The 18,701-nt window shown below is 41.6% G+C and overlaps 1 protein-coding gene across 2 annotated transcripts; it reads right to left on the reverse strand.

Annotated features, from left to right (window-relative positions):
* Positions 1–5,058: 5,058 nt before the first annotated feature.
* C10h5orf47 (similar to human chromosome 5 open reading frame 47) lies at positions 5,059–17,999 on the reverse strand. Of its 2 annotated transcripts, NM_001108270.2 has the most exon segments (5): positions 5,059–6,241; positions 7,024–7,068; positions 8,874–8,972; positions 10,189–10,274; positions 17,634–17,999. In NM_001108270.2, coding segments are annotated over 4 exon segments (498 nt in total). In that variant the 5' UTR covers positions 17,926–17,999; the 3' UTR covers positions 5,059–6,241; positions 7,024–7,047.
* Between the last annotated feature and the right edge of the window lie 702 nt (positions 18,000–18,701).

An 18,701-nucleotide genomic window follows, 5' to 3' on the forward strand; every position in this document is an offset into this window, starting at 1 on the left:
AGGTAGGAGAGGAAGAACATGCAGGAGAGAGAGGGAGGACGGAGGAAAAGGAAGAGAAGCCACCATAGACCAGAACCACAAGGCTGGGAGAAACCCCAAGTAGCAAGGGGTCTCATAGTTGGGGAATGAGTTAGTGTAGTGTCAGATCTGCTCAATCTAGCCTTATAGCTAATAATTATAATATCTAGATTGTGTGATTTTTATACAGGTTTATTAGGGTTGGAAATTCCAGCAACATTAAAAATAAAACAAATAATTAAAAAAATGAAAGGAAACAAAGTCTGAGTATAAATGTCTGAAAAGAGCTAATAGAAAACCATGGAAATTACGGGTTTGAAAGGAAACTACTGAATAGGACCACAGAGCCATTTTTCATCCATAAAAACCAAGGCCTTGAGAAGGTAGGGCACTGGGAGGGTGTAATGTAAGTCACAGGCATGATTCAATATTTATATGGGAGTCCATAGCTGACATGACTTTGCCTCGTGTTCAGAGAACACCGATAGGAATAGCTCACATGTGAAGCTATGAAAAATTAATATATTTCACAAAGCAGAAAATATACACAATTCTACTTGCAAATCATGTACATCGTAGTAACAATAAAATCTAATATTTTATAGTTAATATTTTATGCAAACATAGAAAGAAATATCTGACTATAAAGCACTTCAAAAATGAGAAGGTAACGGTATTCAGAGGCAAAGTGAGATCATTAAGTCTTTCCAGTATAAAGGAAACAAAAATAAAGGAGGTGTTTGTTGCAAGAGATTAAAAAGAGAACAGCAATCACAATAAACCTGAGGAAATCAAGGAGATGAAAACACATTTTAAATTAATTAATAAAATGAATACATTATAATCCTGAAATCAAACTTAATGCAGTTCAATGACATGGTGGGACTCAGTCTCTGTGGTAAATGGATACAGTAATGAAAATGAACCTTTACCTGATGCTCTACAAAATTCCAGATGTTGGGGTTGGGGATTTAGCTCAGTGGTAGAGCGTTTGCCTAGCAAGTGCAAGGCCCTGGGTTCGGTCCTCAGCTCTGGAAAAAAAAAGACAAAATAACAAAATTACAAAATTCCAGATGTGAATAGCACGTGAGTGCTCCATTGCTGGGACAAAATACATGGGGAAATCACCATACAGCAGGGAGGATTTCTCTTCTGGCTAGTGATTTCAGTCTCTGGCCATCCGGAACCACATTTTCAATGGCCAGTTTGTAGGGCAGACCATTGTAGCAGGACATGTTGGCCTAGCTCCACTCACCAAGCTTAATGGAAGATCTGGTTATTAAAATACTAACCTAGAGGAGGTAATAGACTGTGACCCCAGGACTTGGAAAGCTGAGGCTAGAACATGGCAAGTCTGAGGCCAGCCTGGGCTACATAGTAAGGTTTTGTCATTTAGTGCTGACAAGATGAAATGTTTTGTCCTTCGAGGTGTTGTTAGGAGCACTTTCTATGTCTCAGCTCAACTGGTCTTTATGGTGACTTGCCGTGGTGTTAGTCATGTGTTCAATTTACAAAGAGGAGATTTCGGTACAAAGAGATCAAGTGACTTTTCCAAGCTCACAGACAGTGCGGTAAAGATCTGACCCCAGGCAGTCAGTAGAGTGTTCATAGACAAAAAAAGACAGAGTGGGGATGGGCGGTGGAGGGATGGAAGTGATCAGAATGTATTATATCCACACATGAAAATAAATAAATAAATAAATAAATAAATAAATAAATAAATAAATAAAAGCAAAAAAAAAAAAAAGCATCTGTGTTATCCCAGAGAATCAGAGATCGGATCTCTTTAGTGCTGAGGAAGGACCCTGATGGTCTCAATTCTGACAAAGCGAATGAAGCTTACGGGACATTCAAGCCATATGGTTGAAAGGGGAAATGGCTCATGTGGAAGGAAGGAGAACACTTAGGGAACTTGGGAAAGAGCCCTGAGCACTTGCAGGGGACCCACAAGACAGCTCACAACCATTTACTCTTCCGGCCTCCTCAGGCACCAGGCACACATGTGCACATGTATAAATGCAGGCACGGCACCCATGCTCATTAAAAAACAACAAAAACTAGTAAATGAATGGATGAGCTGGTTTGTTTTCATCCATTCATCCATTCATCCATTCATCCATTCATCCATTCCAGTTCCGGTTCTGGTTCCAGCAAGCAGTAGAGCTTGGCAGCTTTGGTCACGTGGTCTAGATAGTGTAAAGGACACAGGAGAAGTAAAGGTGTTCTGGAATCTTTTTCCACTGCTAAGGAAAGCTGCTGAGGCCGGCTTTTGGCAGGGAGAGTCTCACTGCACAGAGGCCTAGAGAGGCCACTGAGTGGAGCTGCGAAGGTGAAGCCTGAGTGGTCTTGGAGAGCCTGAGATGTTGGAGACGCCAGAGTCATGAGATTCCAAGGAGAGCTGAGGTGAGAGGGAACCAGCCCGAGAGAGAGAAGTATGTGGCAGTCAACAAAGCTGAAAGGAGTTGGAGATCTGAAGAGCGCTTTGTCACCACACATGGACACATGGAGTCTGGGGTTGGCCCTGCTGTGTTTGTCTTGCTTTGGCCCAGTATTTCCTCACCACACTCCCCTTTATATCCTGTGCCATTGTATGCTGGAAGTCTGTGATCAACTTTCTGACTTTTATTTTACAGGGTGTTAGAGTTAAGAGCTTGCCTTGAGTCTCAGAAGAGATGGACTTTTAAACAGTCTTAAGACTGAAAGATTGTGAGGACTTGAAGTTGGACTGAATTTTTCATTATGATATGGTTATAAGTGATTGGAAATCAGGGAGTGGAATGTGGTGGTTTGAGTGAGAATAGCTCTCATAAACTCATACATTTGCATGCTTATTAACCCCCAGGTGATGAACTATTTGGGAAGGATTAGGAGGTGTGGCCATGTTGGAGTAGGTGTGGCCTTATTGGAGAAGTATTGTTAGGTGTAGTCTTTGAGATTTCAAAAGCCCACACCAGGCTCACAGTCTCTCTCTCTCTCTCTCTCTCTCTCTCTCTCTCTCTCTCCCCCTTTCCCCTCCCCCTTCCCCCTGTCTCTCCCTTTCCCTCATCTCCCTACTGCCTGTGCATCAGGATGTAAAACTCAGCTTCTGCCTGCCTGTTGCCATGCTTCCTGGCTTGAGGACCTAACCCTCTGAAACTAAAAGCAAGCCACAATTAAATGGTTGCTTTTGCAACAGTTGTCTTGGTCATTGTATCTTCACAACAATATAACAGAAACCAAGACACTAGTCTATTTCTGTCATATATGCTATGGCCAAAGTTTTTAGTTTTTATGTTCTGAGCAGGGATTGGAAAAGGTATCTCCTCTTCATTGGAAACATGGTGCCTTCTGGCACAAGTCAAGAGTGATCACTTGTGCAGATTCTGAGAGTTCAAAGGAATATGTGTTGTTGTTGTTGTTGTTGTTGTTGTTGTCGTCGTCGTCGTCGTCGTCGTCGTCATCACACCTTCTAGAGCCTCTGATTTTCCCAACTGGGGCTTACACTGGGCACCGCAGAGCCAGCCCCACACTAGTATTTATGGTTGAATTGTGTGTCTCCAACCATTACACCACCAAGAGTGACTGGTATTGAAGGAGAATCGAGGGAAAGGAAGAAAGGTGGATAGGGAAAATCTTAGACATTCTCTGGTTCCGTTGTAAAAGTGTTTTTCAGCGAAGGATGTAGGCAGTCTTTGAGGCTCAGCTCCCTACAGTGTGCCTGTCTCAACACCTTTGTGGTCAGTCGCTGATAGGAGCAACCTGATGGGAAGAAAGACCTCATAGGCATGCAGCAGTTGCCTCACAGTGCAGCCATTGGCCATTCTGTGCCTTGGGAGGAAATGTGAAAAGCTGTTTCCACAGCTCCAATGTGCCCAAGTTAGACATTTCTGTCACTGCAGTGTCTCTCCACTCCCAGACCTCCACTGTCCAATCACAGAAGTTTATTCCACCTTTGTATAAGCTAGCACACAGATTCTGAGACGAACCCAGACTATCCAAAAATACTAATCTTTTTTTTCAGGTTATATCAGATATGAAAATATCCTGATCTTTATTAGTTCCTATGCTGAAAAAAAAATTCTGTTCTTTTCCTCACGACTGAAGACACACCTTAAACCATTTGGCTCAGAATAAATGGTTGGGTAATTATTTCTTTGGGGGCCGTTTCTTCTCAATTCTGTAACCGTCAAGACTTTTCCCTAAAGCCTAGGATCTTTCTTCTCACTAAACTGCACACTCAGGCATAAAACATCTCTGGAGAACACAACTCAAATTCTGAAAATATAATCGGGTCATAGTATACCACTTTGGTCATCAGCTAGACATCAGGGTGTCGTGGCCATCTACCACAATGCATTGCACATCTGTTTGTGGTGGTGCTGGGCAAGTTTGTTGTGCTACCAGTCACACAAAAGGGACTTGTGTGGGACAGTGCTGTGGATATATTTAGTGGCAGTGTTCAGTTTGTTTGCCCAGAGCCCGGCATTTGATTTTTAGCAGCACTCAAAGGCCCATGATACTTAATGGTGATAATGTTACTGCTTTATCTTGTCAACATACTGTTTTCATCACTAATGAACATTACTTTTATTTATAGGAAAGCTTTTTGTTTAAAGCAGAATTCCCCATTACACGGGCAGCAGGCTCACATGCCTTGTGTTTATGGTCACCCTTGCTGCAGTGGGAGCCATGCTCAGTGATGACTCAGGCCACTTTGTGTGAGTGTACTCTATGACACTCCTGAGACGGTAGAATCATTTGTGGTACATTTCTTAGAATAACAAGAATGGACGATGGGCTTAAATAAAACTGATTTAAGCAAAGAAAAAGACAAATCAGGAATAGAATTGATGAGTGAATGTTCCTCTGGCACAGACCAGTGGAAAGACTGAAGAGTATGAGATGAAGAAGGGAATGTGAAAATCTTATGTCCACGGCTCCAATAGACATGTATGTAACTTGGAAACACACAGTCTTGGATTCTCATGAAGAGGGCATCAGTTCCTGATAGGAATCTAAAATGGTGAACAAATCATGGTGTCATACTTGCTGCACAATATTCCAGAAGAAAATTCACATTGTATTTCTCTTCTATTCAACAAAACATATTTCAGCAGAAATTATTAAACAATAAATAAAACATTTAGAACATTCATTTCTATGGAAGTCTTTAGAGCTGTATGGTTCTAGAACAGTGGGACACAATGTCTCCCGCATGACACTCGTACAGTGAAATGAATACATACTGACAGGTCTGATAAAGCAGGCTGTTTCCATAAAGAGTCAGCAGGTCATACAAACATAAATGTAGCTAAAATCTTTGTCCACATTCTCCACAAAATTTTATGCAGTGAGGTTTACACCACCGTCCATTTGGCAGTAGGTTTGGCTTGTATACACTAACATTTAGAACTGTACTGAGGGACAGCAAAGCCAAACTGTACTTAGCATTGTCTAGAGAAGTAGGAGAAGCCTGTGTGCAGGGAAACTGTCTCTCATAGGCCACTGCCTAGGGGGCCTGCGCCCTGCAACTGGAGGCAGGAGGATTTACTAGTCATTTAAAGAACAAACAACCACAACACCAAAGTTGTTCAGTCTCATGAAGGGAGGGAGTTGTAGCTTAGAAGGAAACAAACCCACAAATTATTGTATGACTTCATAAGAATTTTGCATATTTGCATTTTCTAACAGCTTCGTGAGGAACCCTCTCACTGATGCCATGCATGTTGTTGTCCAAAACATACTTTTGGGTTCTCGTCCAGTTCAGACATCTGCAGTTGGGGAGTTGGGGAGAGTGTCTCTTCCTGTGTGTCCTGTCCACAGTGTGGACCAAAAGCAAAGCATGTCCCAGGAGCCTACAGAAAAGTGGCTTCTTGAGCCCCAGGAAGGTGCTTGGCTCCCCAACCTCTGTCACCAATTCTACAAGTTGGTTGAGAAAAGCTGAAACTAAATACGCAGGCGGGAGTCCAGCTTGTGGGCCACTCCCAAGTGGAAAGACGACTGTGGAGAAGTCCTCAGGATTCCCCTAAAGTGTCTGAAGAGGAGAACCAGATTCCTGAAGGAGCAGGAAGCAGTGGCTTGAGGAAAGCAAGAAGAAAGGTGTGTCCTTCGCAGCCTGGTGTGCAGACGAGGAAAAGGAACAGGACTGACTCATCTGAGCAGTGTCTTCGGTTTACTTCCATAGTCTAAGATGTAAATTTGGGTAGATGAGTTTGTCCAATTGGCTTGTAGAATAGGCATTTAACTGGAAAAAAATGAGGCTAAAATTTAGCCATTCAATAGAAACTAGCTATAAAAGTGGAGATATAATTTGTAAATTCTAATTGCATCCTTGAATTTATGTCATATGCTGCTTCTTTTACTTGGTACGCTTCTTGTTAAAACCAACATCACATAGTGCTCTGATTAGTAATCTACTGTCTTTGAGAGTTGCTTAGATTTTATCCTGATGGCATTTGATTATGAAAATAGTGCTATATTGTTATGGCATGTTTGCATGTTTGACCTAGTCTTTCTCACATTAAAAATTTCAATATTAAAAAAATAAAAAAGGGCATACTTTTCTTACACTTCCCTGTCTCATTCTCATCATTTCAAAAGTCTAATTGTCTTTCCTCAGACCTGCCTTCTCTCTATTACTCCTCAAGTCTCAGAAAGCTGGATGAGCTCTCCCCCTACACGTGGAATGGGGGCAGGTGGCTGGGAAACCAGGGGATACAAAAAGAGAGGGAAATAGAATATATGCTTAGTGTAAAACAGACATTAAAGTATCTATGGGATAGTTGAGAACATCAGAGGTCATGGCTGGAATAGAAATAGTTACTGTGGCTATAGTTTTCAGAGAATGACAGACATGGGCCTAAGTGAAGATTTAAGTTAAAAACATATTTAATGAGGTGCTTTGTGTCAAACACTGGGTTGAGGAAGTAAGTAAGTAGAGGTGACAATGAGGGCACAGCGAGGGTTAAAGCGAGCAGGACACACAGGGATGAAAAGGTCTCTTCAGGGATCTCAGTGGACTCTCACCAGAGAAGACAGGAAGGTTCACATTCATCTTGTAGTAACTGGAATCTAGAAACAACACAAGAGAAGTTCAAGTTGACTTGTAACACTTATTTTTGTCAGCAAATACACATTAAGAAATAAAAATTATATTATATTTTTGCAACATATATTGGCTTTATTAAAGAGTTATATAATCTGGTTCAAACATAAGGTAAAATATCAAATTTCATAGATACCTTAGCATATTTTACGTTATTTTGGAAACCTTAGCATATTAAGGGAGCAAATCATTTTAGCAGATTATTTTGGATTCATAGAAGGTTGAGGCTCAGAGTACGCTGGCACGTTCAAGGTTACACGGTGAGTAGACAGCCAGGCTCTCTGCTCACTACTGTTCCAACACCCTTTCTTTAACACACTTTGACTCTGCTCCTTCTCCAAACACACACCTCATTCTTATTGGACAAACAGAGCGAACTGCTGTGTCGTGAGGCTGGACATCACTGTGTATGCTGCCACTCACGGCAGGCAATGTGTTACTCGTGAAGCTTCCTGCGGCTGCTAGTAGTGTTATAGCCCTTTATCCAGTACTGTGTTATGTACAAAACTTTCTTGCTGTCTCATTAAAACATTCTTCTCAAAATTAAGTGCTGTAAGTTTAATGACTCAAAAGTTGTCATTAAGTACTGAGACTTCACAGAAGCCCTCACTATGACAGGACATATTCTATAGTAGGGCACACATGTGACAGGACATATTCTATAGTAAGACACACATGTGACAGGACATATTCTATATTAGGACACACATGTGACAGGACATATTCTATATTAGGACACACATGTGACAGGACATATTCTATAGTAAGACACACATGTGACAGGACATATTCTATATTAGGACACACATGTGACAGGACATATTCTATACTAGGACACACATGTGACAGGACATATTCTATAGTAAGACACACATGTGAAGAAAAAGAAACAACCATTTTCATTAATTAATTATTACTTATGTTAATTTGTGCCACTTAATAGAAATTTCCTTTTTATAACATTCAAAATCACATTTATTTACGTTGTGTGTTTGTGTGTTTGTGTGTGTGTGTGTGTGTGTGCGCACTAGGTATGTCCTTGAACACACATGAGGAGGGCAGCATGCAAATGGAGGTCATGGGGTTGGGGATTTAGCTCAGTGGTAGAGCGCTTGCCTAGGAAGCGCAAGGCCCTGGGTTCGGTCCCCAGCTCCGGAAAAAAAAAAAAGAAAAAGAGCAAATGGAGGTCAGAGGCCTGCTTATGCTGGTTTTCCCCTTTCACTATGTGGTTCCTGGGGACTGACCTCAGACCATCGGGCTTTTTGGCAAGCTTCTTTATCTGCTAAGCCAGACTGCCAGTCTGAAAAGCCAGGACTTTCCACAATATCAGTTAGCTGCACCCTGGTGCAGCTTTAAAATAACATTCAGTTTGTGAAGTGTTTTCTGGGGATGCAGATGTTGTGAAATGAGGTACACTGGAACGCAGCCCCCATGGAAAGGAAATGACAAGAAGTTGAATGGAAAGTGTAGTTTCATATTACAGTTAACATGCTCTTCATTCTTTCCAATCTGTGTTGGAAGACTGACATTCAAATACGCATTTCATGGACATATGTGTTCCTTGCTCAGAAACGTCCAGCAGTGCTCGCCTGCACCCTTACAGCCACGTGTCCACGCAGAGTCTACCCTGCACCCGCTGCCTGCGCATGGCTTTATGCTTTAACTGTTCTATACTTTAATACTGGCAGTTGGGAAACCTAATGCAATCCAAGGTTAGCTACAACGCTTATAATATATAAACTTTAGTAAAATTCAAAGTGTGTTGACTTACGTCACTAGATAAATTGTGGCACTTCAGTCTCTGTCTGTATTTTTCATTTTCTGCAATCATTCTGGAAATGACCTGATGTACTTTGTTCCACGCAGAGGCCTTAAAAAGATAAACACATTAAGGGATGCTGGGTATGAAAGTGCACTGCCTTTCGACGGAGGCAACTGAGACTGACTCTGCTGGGCTGCACGAGAGCCACTGACTTGCCTCAAACTTGGCTTTCAGTTTTCTTCTGTTCTTTCTTATATTAGCTGTGCTGGAGGATGCTACCTTCCAGAAAAGAAAGACTGCAAAGTCTTACTAAGTGGGTCCATAGCATTCAAATTTCAAAGGCACTAAAATTACTGAGTTTCTATTCCTCTGCTTATGCTGAGCAGTTTTGTTTATAATGTATTTATATTGTATATTAATATTAATATTAATTATATTATTGTAGGATTAATGTTAGTATATAATATATCATATTATAATTTGACACTTTGACATTTGATAAGTACTTAAATGTTATCTAGGAACATCTTCACATACTGAAGAATGTGGTGAAAGGTGTGTATGGCTCATGTAAATCGCTTTCCCCCCGTGTATGGCCCATGACAGAGGTAAGCACCGGCACTATTCTTTTCTCCTCACTCAAAAGGAAATGGCTCTTGAAGGAAGCAGGTCTTAGTGCACTGGAAGAGTGCTGCTCACTTTAGCTATGTCTGTACAGGGCATGGAGCTCTGAGCGCTGTTTTAGACCGTGTATGGGCTACACACCAAACAAGCATGAATTTATGTGTCGTGCTCGACAAATAAATTCTCTAAAGTACAACAGCATCACAGAGTCGCACAGCCACCGCTGGGAATGTGCTAGCACACCGGTGTTACCAGGACAATTGGCAGCCAGCGGTAAGAAGGGTTCAGCAATAAAGTTCATCTTTGTCATCCTTCTGGCTAAAAGTCACATCCAGTCCTTGCCTTGGAAAGAGCAACATGACACCAATGTAGAAGGATTCTTTCCTATGAAGTCTGATTTTCTTTCTATACAGCAGTTAGCTCTACTCCGTGGAATAAAGGTTATGCTTTGAAATATCTCCTGGCAGGTTGTATTTGATTAAAATGTATTTTATATCTTCAAGTACCAGGACCATTCTTCATAGTTATTAAATATTTCCAAGCTCAGTTCTATTTCTTCTAAGGTATTTCTATTTTCTCATTTCAGAAAATTAAATTATTCAGAAGATAGAACTGCTTTCACTGTCTTGAACACTTTCACACACTGTATCGAAGCAGGCCTGACATTTAAACATGGTTAGTTTTCCTTTATACAACACACCTTTTTTCTCGCCTTCATTAGTTTGGAGGCTTCATTCAGTTGTATGGGGAAATCAAACTCTTTCGTTGCATTTTTCTGGTTTAAACCTATTTTTTAAAGTAAAGATATTGGAGTTAGTACATACTTTTAAAAGTATTATCCTGAAAACAGAGGCCATAGTTGCGTCTTGTAAGCTCTTTGGGGGATGTTAAATAATATTTGGAGTTGTAGTTCTGGTCACCAGTTAATACGTTACCACTCAGCTGCCAGTGTGCTGAAAACAGCAGTAAGCGCTTACCCCCTACCACCCCCAGCCTGTTCTACGTGCTTACCCCCAACAGCCCTAGTCTTTAGCATGCCTACCTTAACTCTCTAACCCTAACTTCCTTCCTGCATACTACACTCTGTACCTGGGCTTCCTTGGCACAGGCAACAGTTAGCTTTCCAGAGAATATCCTCAGATCTTACAAACCATGCTGGGTGTCACAGAATCCCACAGTTTGCTTGAGAAGTGTGTTTTCCTCTCTGGCAATCCAGTTTCTATTTTGTAGATACTAGGTAAACAATACATTCCTTGGATTAACCCAGATGTGTTTCCAAATGGCATTTACTAACTTGCCAGGCACATGCCACTGATTCTGGGTGAGGCACAGGCAGGGGATGAAGGAACTTCATTAAACACTGTGAGAAACTCATTCCCTTGCCAACTCTTCTAATCTTCCAAGCACAGAGGAAGTGAACACGTCACTTAGAGATCTGCAAAACGTGCTGCTTTTCCTCCATGACACAGATACTTTCCAGCAAAAAACCCATTCACTACAACTGAGCAATTTTTTGTCATTATTAGTTTGTAATTAATTTCTCTTTTAGAAAACTGCACACGAATAGTGTTCTAATGAAATGTAGCTAAGAGGAGAAATGCACCAATTTAAGTAAATCTGCTAAGGAGACTAGCACACCCATGAGAAGGACGCTCAAGCCGGAGAAGCTCTGCTCCTGTTTGCCTGCCCCTGTGAGTGCACACAGCTTTCGGGGTGGTGCGCTTATCATCCCACTGGTCCCTACACAGCCTTCCTAGTCTGTACCTAACCCCCTAAAGTAAGATGGGAGTCATGAAGTCTATCTAAAAATATAGCAAGAAGTATAACGCATGTACACAAAACTATTTCTGCCTGCACTGTGACTGGGCACCAATGTCTGGCACTCCAGGGATTTAGTCCCAAGTTGTGCTTCAGATCTTCTCCTGGTCCCCGTCACCCATGCCCTGACCCTATGAAGCTATGCGTGTAGCTCTTCCTGTCACTGGCAATCATCATCTGTCCTCCACAATTTGCTCATTCATTTTCCCTCCTGTAGTTTGTCCCTATTTCTGCCCCGTGTGGAAATCTCAAGTAGGTTTCTCTACCGTGAAGCGTTCTCGATTCTGTTATCCCTAAATTAGTCACCATTTCCAAAGTCTCCATTCATACAGCCCCACAGTGGACTCTTTATCTTTAACTATTTACAACATACAGTTCTATCTCCTAAGCACAGTGAGGGGACACCAGCCCGACCTTGCTTGAAATGTTAGATTTGCCTGATGCTGTCTCTTGGCTTTCTAAACACCAGAACATCTTAGGACAGCTTATCAGCCAAACTTTCATAAGGCATCTGTCTCTGGTAACATCATCCCACTGATTAAATACCTTTAGGGGTTATACAAATAATAATAACACTATGATTTAATAAAACCTTGTTTTTCATTCATTCAGTGAATGTTTAGTCCATCTTGCTAGCCACTCTTGTTCCTTTAAGCCATCGGCTCAATGTGCCAACATTTACTGTGCACGCCCAATACCACATTAGGGTCTCTGCAGTTGCTACCTCACTCACTCTTCACAGCCCCCCGAGGTAGAAGCCATCACCCTCCTTGAGAGGGGATAAGTTAAGAATCAGACTGGATAACCACGATGGCCAACAGTATTTCTGGCAATCAACAGAGCCATGGCTGTCTTTCTGCCTTCCGGGTCTTGATAATCTCTCCTGTCCCAGCAGAGCGTTATCTTTGCTCTTCTGGTTTCCCATCCCGCCTCTTTCTGCCCGTGGACTCATTATCAATACCCTTCTCAGGCCTCTCTATAGCACTCACAACTACTGGCCTGCATACCCACTATTCACATGGAGGTCCTTTGAGTACAGAAGTCACCTGATCTATCTTGTTGTCAGTGTGACCTAATGGCTACACCATAGCAGATGTTAGGTGTTGTTAAATGGGTGAATAAATTATTTTAATTCAACATAGACATTTAATAAATATCTATTTGATATCAAATATAACCAGGACTGAGCACTCTTTGGCTAAGCTTAGGTGCAGGTCTGTCTCAGAGCACCCTTGACTGTACTCCTGGTTTTACAGGCTCAGCAAGGAGGTCGTGGGAGTTAATAGCTTTGCTTCACACAACGGCCAGTACAGATATGGCCGACTTGCTCTTCCTTCTCCCTTCCAGTCAGTTGTCAGTTCTGCCCATTTGCCTCTGCAGCTTTAATTTTGGCCTTTCCATTCCTACTGGACTACAGCTACTGCCTCGAAGCTGTTTTCCAGCCTCTTATCAGCTACAAAGTTAAATTAAATCCACCCTGTATCTGAAAATACTAAATAAATAAGAAGGCAGATCAGAACATGAAGTGCAGGGACGTTTTAAGTATGTAATTTAAAAGTCCAAAGCCCACACAGTGTACTGTGTGGAATCGGACAGACTCAGATAAAGAGGATCCAGACTTCTGGAGGAAAGTCTTTCTGAAGGTTTCCGGAACAGGGCCTGAGGGAGGTCATGAATTGAGTTACAAAGGAAGCAACAGGAACATGCAAGACAGTAGAGACATTAGGAATATCATTTTCTGACTACAATGCAATAAAACTAGAAAGTATAACAAAACCAAAGAATCTGAAGGTCCCAGGAATTAAAACCTTTAAAATATGTTAAGCAGTATCAGTGTAACCTGAATAAACCACAATGAAATTATAGAACATGTTAAAATCGACAGTGGAGTATTGCATATTGAGATGAGTGGGAGGTTCTAAATGTGTTTGAAAAATTCATCATACTAAATACTTCCTGATTTTAAAAAAGTAAATGAAATGTCTGATTTCCAATCTACATATTCAATACAACCCTGTTAAAGATTCCAATGATATTCTTCACAGAAGTAGAAAATAATATTAAAACTCATTTGAAAGCACAAAGTATTCAGAAGAGTCAAGGCAAGCCTGAAAGAATAATAATGCTGATATGATCAATATGCCCAATGCTAAGTCAAGGTCACATGATAGTCACAGTAACAGAAGCAGCATGAACTCAAGGCATGTAAAACCATGGAACAGAATAGGAAGTTCAGACAGAAACCAACACAGCTAGCCATTTAAGTTTTGACAAAGAGAAAAAATAGCGTTGGAGAAAAGAAACCCCCATCTACAAATGATTCTGGGAAAACTGGGTAACCACGTGTACAAGAAAGAAACTACTCCTCATTTCTTACCCCAAACAAAAATCAACTCCAAATTGGTGGTGGTGGTAGGGAGACCTTAATGTAAGATCTGAAACTGGAAAAGGTAAAGAAATTGTTTCAAGATAGATATAGGTATTGGCAAGTTCTGAATAGGACCCCAGTTGCTAAGGAAACAAGGCCAACAATTATCAAATGGGATCTTGTGAAATAGAAGGATCTTCTGTGTAACAAAGGGAACGATTGAGTAAAGAGAGAGCCCACAGACGAGAGGAAATCCGAGCTGTACATCTGAGAGATTAAGTAGAGTGCACAAGGAACTAAAACACTGACCAGCAACCCCCTCTCCAAAAAGGAACTGATGAAAGGAATAGAGAATTCAGGAAGGAGGGAATAGAAGTCATCAATAACCATGAGAAACTGCTTAATCTCACCAGTCACCACAGAAAGCCCAATTAAAGTCACATTGACATTACATATTACCCTAGTCTGAATGTCAGTCATTAACAAAGCAACAGGGGTTGGCAAGACGGTCCAGAAGTAAAGGCCCCTTGCTGCAAGCCTGGCTAACTGAGTGTGATTCCTGAGACCCACAGGCAGAAGGACAGAAAGGACCAATTCCCATAAGCTGTTCCCTAACCCATACACATGTCTGTCACACACATGCAATTGGTAGACAGACAGACAGTTAGAAAGGTAGATAGATAATAGAAAGATGATAGATAAATAGACAGATGTAACAAAAATTAAATTCTGGTACAGGTGTGGACAAGGGGAATCCTGATCGTTATACATGGCTGTAACCTAGTCCAAATTCTATGGAAATGAGTATGGAGGGTCCCCAGAAAATTAAAAAAATAGATGTGTCATATCGCTCAACTATGCTTCTCCTGAGTATTCACCCAAAAGACCCCAAACTGACATATCATGGACATAATTGCACATCAGTGTTTATGCAGTGGCATTCACACAACTAAGAAACATGAAATTATCTTGTCTTCAGGGGAATGGCTTCAACTGGACACAATCATATTGAGCAAACCAAACAAGTCTCAGAAAGGCAAATGTTACATATTCTCTCACTTGTCATTCCTAGATTATATACGGTCACATAAAGTTATGTGTGTGAGGTCAAATTGAAAAGTAAAATTGTCTAAGAGAATAAATGAAGAGTCAAAGGGAGAACAGAAGGGAACTGGGTGAGGAGTGGGAAGCAGTATGTTCAATATACAATAAGTATAAGGAAAAATTGAAATGCATTTTAAAATTATTTAAAAATAAAATAAATGCCTAAATTTTAGTATTAAAAAGAAAAAGTACACCTAAAGAAAGCATAGGGGAGAGAATAAGGCGAAGAAGTTGGTATTAATGAAGAAGAAACTAGAAAAAAATCTTAATAAATCAAAATCATGCTGTAAAAATAAACAAAATACTAACATCATCAATACGAAGGGAGAAAGTATATGCCTACACACACAAAACACAGAAACAAAATTATTAAGAGAAGACTGACCATTAAAGCATGGTTGAACTTTTAAAATTGAAACGCATCACTTTGCAAACCTCAGTGGAAATACATTTGGAGACTGAGATGAAGTGTGTAATTGCTAAGGAAGTGCACGCTGACAAAACTGACCCTCGGAAAGTGTAAACAGACGAGTTCCTACAGCACAGAGAACATTATTAAGAAATTATCTCACAAGAATCTGAGCTCCAGATGGTTTGCAGAAGAATTGTATCAAACCTTTCAAGCCACATAGTTCCAATGCTCCATAAATTATTCTTGAACACAGAAAAGGAAGGGAAAACTCTCAACTACTTTTATGAAGTAGTCTAACTTCAAAATCTAAGTAAAGAAACACAAAGAAAAAGTACAGGTCACTATCTCATGAATGTCAGTAAAAATTCTAAGCTGCCACTATGTTAAAAAGCAGTACAACACAAGCAAGTGAAAATTATTTCAACACTGTCAGGTTATTCAATGTTGAAACCTATTTATATTACAGTATGCATTACTAATTCTAAGAAAAACATTATTATCTATATAGAACCTTTGACAAAATTTAAAGCCTATTCATAATAAAAATTACTGAACAAAATAAGAGTTTTTCATACTCTATACAGTCTTAGTCCTAAAACCAGTACTTTATTTCATACTCTATACAGTCTTAGTCCTAAAACCAGTACTTTATTTATTGGTGAGACACGAGAGGCATCTATTTCTCCTAAGAACACGATAAGGTATCCGTTATCTCTACACCACACACCCTGCACTAGAGGTATTAGCCGGTATAATTAGACAATAAGATTATGGTAGATATAAGAATGAATAAAAGGGAAATAAGATTACCCCTGTTTGCAAATGGCATATACCAGCTCAGGGATGGTGGGACACACCTTTAATCTCAGCACTTGGGAGGCAGAGGCAGGTAGATCTCTGTGAGTTCAAGGTCAGCCTTGTATACACACTGAGTTCCAGGCCAGCTGGAGATACATAGTGAGATCCTGCCTTAAAAACAAAACAAAACAAAACAAAACAAAACAAAACAAAAATCCCACAAATAACATATACCTGGAAAACATAGGAGAATTGTGAGAATCAGTGATGGAGCTAACTACATTGTTAGTGAGTCGGTCAGTGAATTAATAAGGATCTACAATTAACAAGAAAAAGGATAGACCTGGGGGAGAGAAGCCCACGTGTAGATTCCATCTAGATATATCCAGAATAAATAGACCTATGGAGACAATGTAGACTAGTACTTGTGTAAGGGAGGCAACAGTGAGGGGCCAGATGCCTGCAAAGGGGCACAGAGTTTCTCTGTGATGTTACGGTTATGCTATAATGGATGGTAAGGGTGAGCATTTTGAATGACTGCAATATTCTAACCTTGGCTGTGAAGTATGAAGTATGTAATTTTGCAAACCTCTTCAAAACACACACACGCATTCTTGCTCAAGATTTTAAATGATAGGCATCACATATATTTCTAGTGCATTATGTAGTAAGGAATCCCACTTACAATAGGAAAGATTAAATACCAGAGAATAAAGTTGCAAAACCTGTGGTGAATAATTTTGTTTGTTTTAAGATGGTGTTTCTCTGTGTTGTCCTGGCTGTCCTGGAACTTGCTCTGTAGAACAGGCTGGCCTCAAACTCAGAGATCTGTCTGCTTCCTTAGTGTTGGCATTAATAGCATGGTCCACCTCATGAATACATTTTAAGAAAAAAAATTAAAAGATTCAAAAGTAGATTGAAGAAATAGAACTACATTTTCAGATCTTCTGTGTTTTAATAGGACGCTTCAACATCTTTTAAGATGTCTGAATAATTAGTAACTTATTTTCTATTTTATTGTATATGTATGCATGTTTTACTTGTGCACCTCTTAGATGCCTGATGCCCAAGGAGGCCAGAAGAGGGCGTCAGATCCCCTGGAACTGGAATTACAGTCAGTTACAGTCAGTTTGCTGAGCACCAAACCTACATCATCTGGAAAGAATAACCAGTGCAGCTCCTGTAATTAGCAATTTCAATAAATGTCAGTGAAAATCACCAACAAGCATGCCAAACTCCTATGTCTCCGAGGGACTGAAGCAGCTACATTCAAGAACTTCTCTCAGGTCTCTGGGTTGTCTTAAACGCCCTGCAGCCCTTTTGCAGGCCACCCCATTAAGTGAGTTAAAGGGAGTCTCCTCAGCTTATGGCTCCAACGCAGACTGGCTGCCTACTGACTGGAATGATGATGACAGGGAAGGCTAACAGGAAAACTGACACCGAGGCTGACTGGAAGGCTGACAGAAAGACTGGCAGACTCGAGGGTTGAGATAAAGACCAACAGGAAGGCTGACACAAAGGCTAACATGAATGAAGGCTGTCAGAAAGGGCTGGCTGACTGAAGCCTCGCACACAAGATGGCGCGGGGAGCTGCCCAGTCAGCAGCAGGCCGCAGACAGGACCATCCCTCCCGCTGCTGCGCCACCTGGCCGCGCTGCTCGCTCCTGGCCCCTGGGCGCTGTCGACGTCCACTGGAAAGAGGCAGAATCTGGGCTTTCGGTGACCCCGGCCTGGGAACCGGTGGGCTGCTCTCCTCCCGGGGGCTCGGGCTCCACCGCTGCTTGCTTTATGGCACAGCGGGCCTCGAATCCTGGGCCTCGATGGCCGAAACCTCGGAGGCCCCTCAACTGCCACACGCCATGGCGGTGTGAGGCGAAGCGGGTCACGTAGATCAAGCGAGGCCCATCTGGCCTTTGCCGGCTGCGGGTGGGAAGCATCTCGGCTTCCTGTCAGGCGACCTATGCACAGGACCCGGGTGTGTGACTGTGCGTGTGTGTGTGTGGGGGGGAGTGGGGGATGGGGTAGAGGGGTTGGGGGTGGAGGGTGGGGGAGGGGACACGTGCCGCATGCGGGGTGGGAACGGGGAGAACCGTGGGGGCCTGACCAATGCGAGGTGTGAGTAGGGCTTTCCTAGAGGCCCCGACTTGAGTGAGGACAGACGTTGGGGTCGGGGTGGGTGAGCCTGGGTAGGAAGTTGAGGTGTGAGTCACTTTGTAGCTGGGGTTGAGGAGCGATTAAGGACACAGAGACCAGGCAGCTAGCAGAAGACAGGAGCCTAGAGTGGGGATCTCTCTGTTAGAAGTTCGGGAGGCAAGGAAAGCCCTAAGGGAAGGGAAACGGAGGCCTTTGGTTGTGAGAACAGCCATTCATCTAGAAGGAGGATGAATTTCAGGCCCCATCATTTGGGACTGGGATGTAAGAAATATTAAATATGATTTTTTTCTATCAAATACTATAAAATGTGTGTTTCGGACAAGGAATTAAAATATTTTTTATCTCCTCCACTCCGCCTTGTAAGACTTTTCTACAAAATGTTATAATCCCTTCCATCCAGTAAAACTTCGGTTTACATAAAGGACCCCTGCTCCCAGAAGAGAGAATGTGATGACCTGGGGTAGTGATCTTCTTGTCCTTCGTTTTTATTTTTGTTTGGTTGAGACATGTTTTCTCTATGTTACTTTTTTAAACCTTATATTTTAATGGTGGTTCTTAA

This window comes from Rattus norvegicus, chromosome 10 (assembly GCF_021556685.1).
Source record: "Rattus norvegicus strain SHRSP/BbbUtx chromosome 10, alternate assembly SHRSP_T2T, whole genome shotgun sequence".
NCBI classification, from domain to species: domain Eukaryota; kingdom Metazoa; phylum Chordata; class Mammalia; order Rodentia; family Muridae; genus Rattus; species Rattus norvegicus.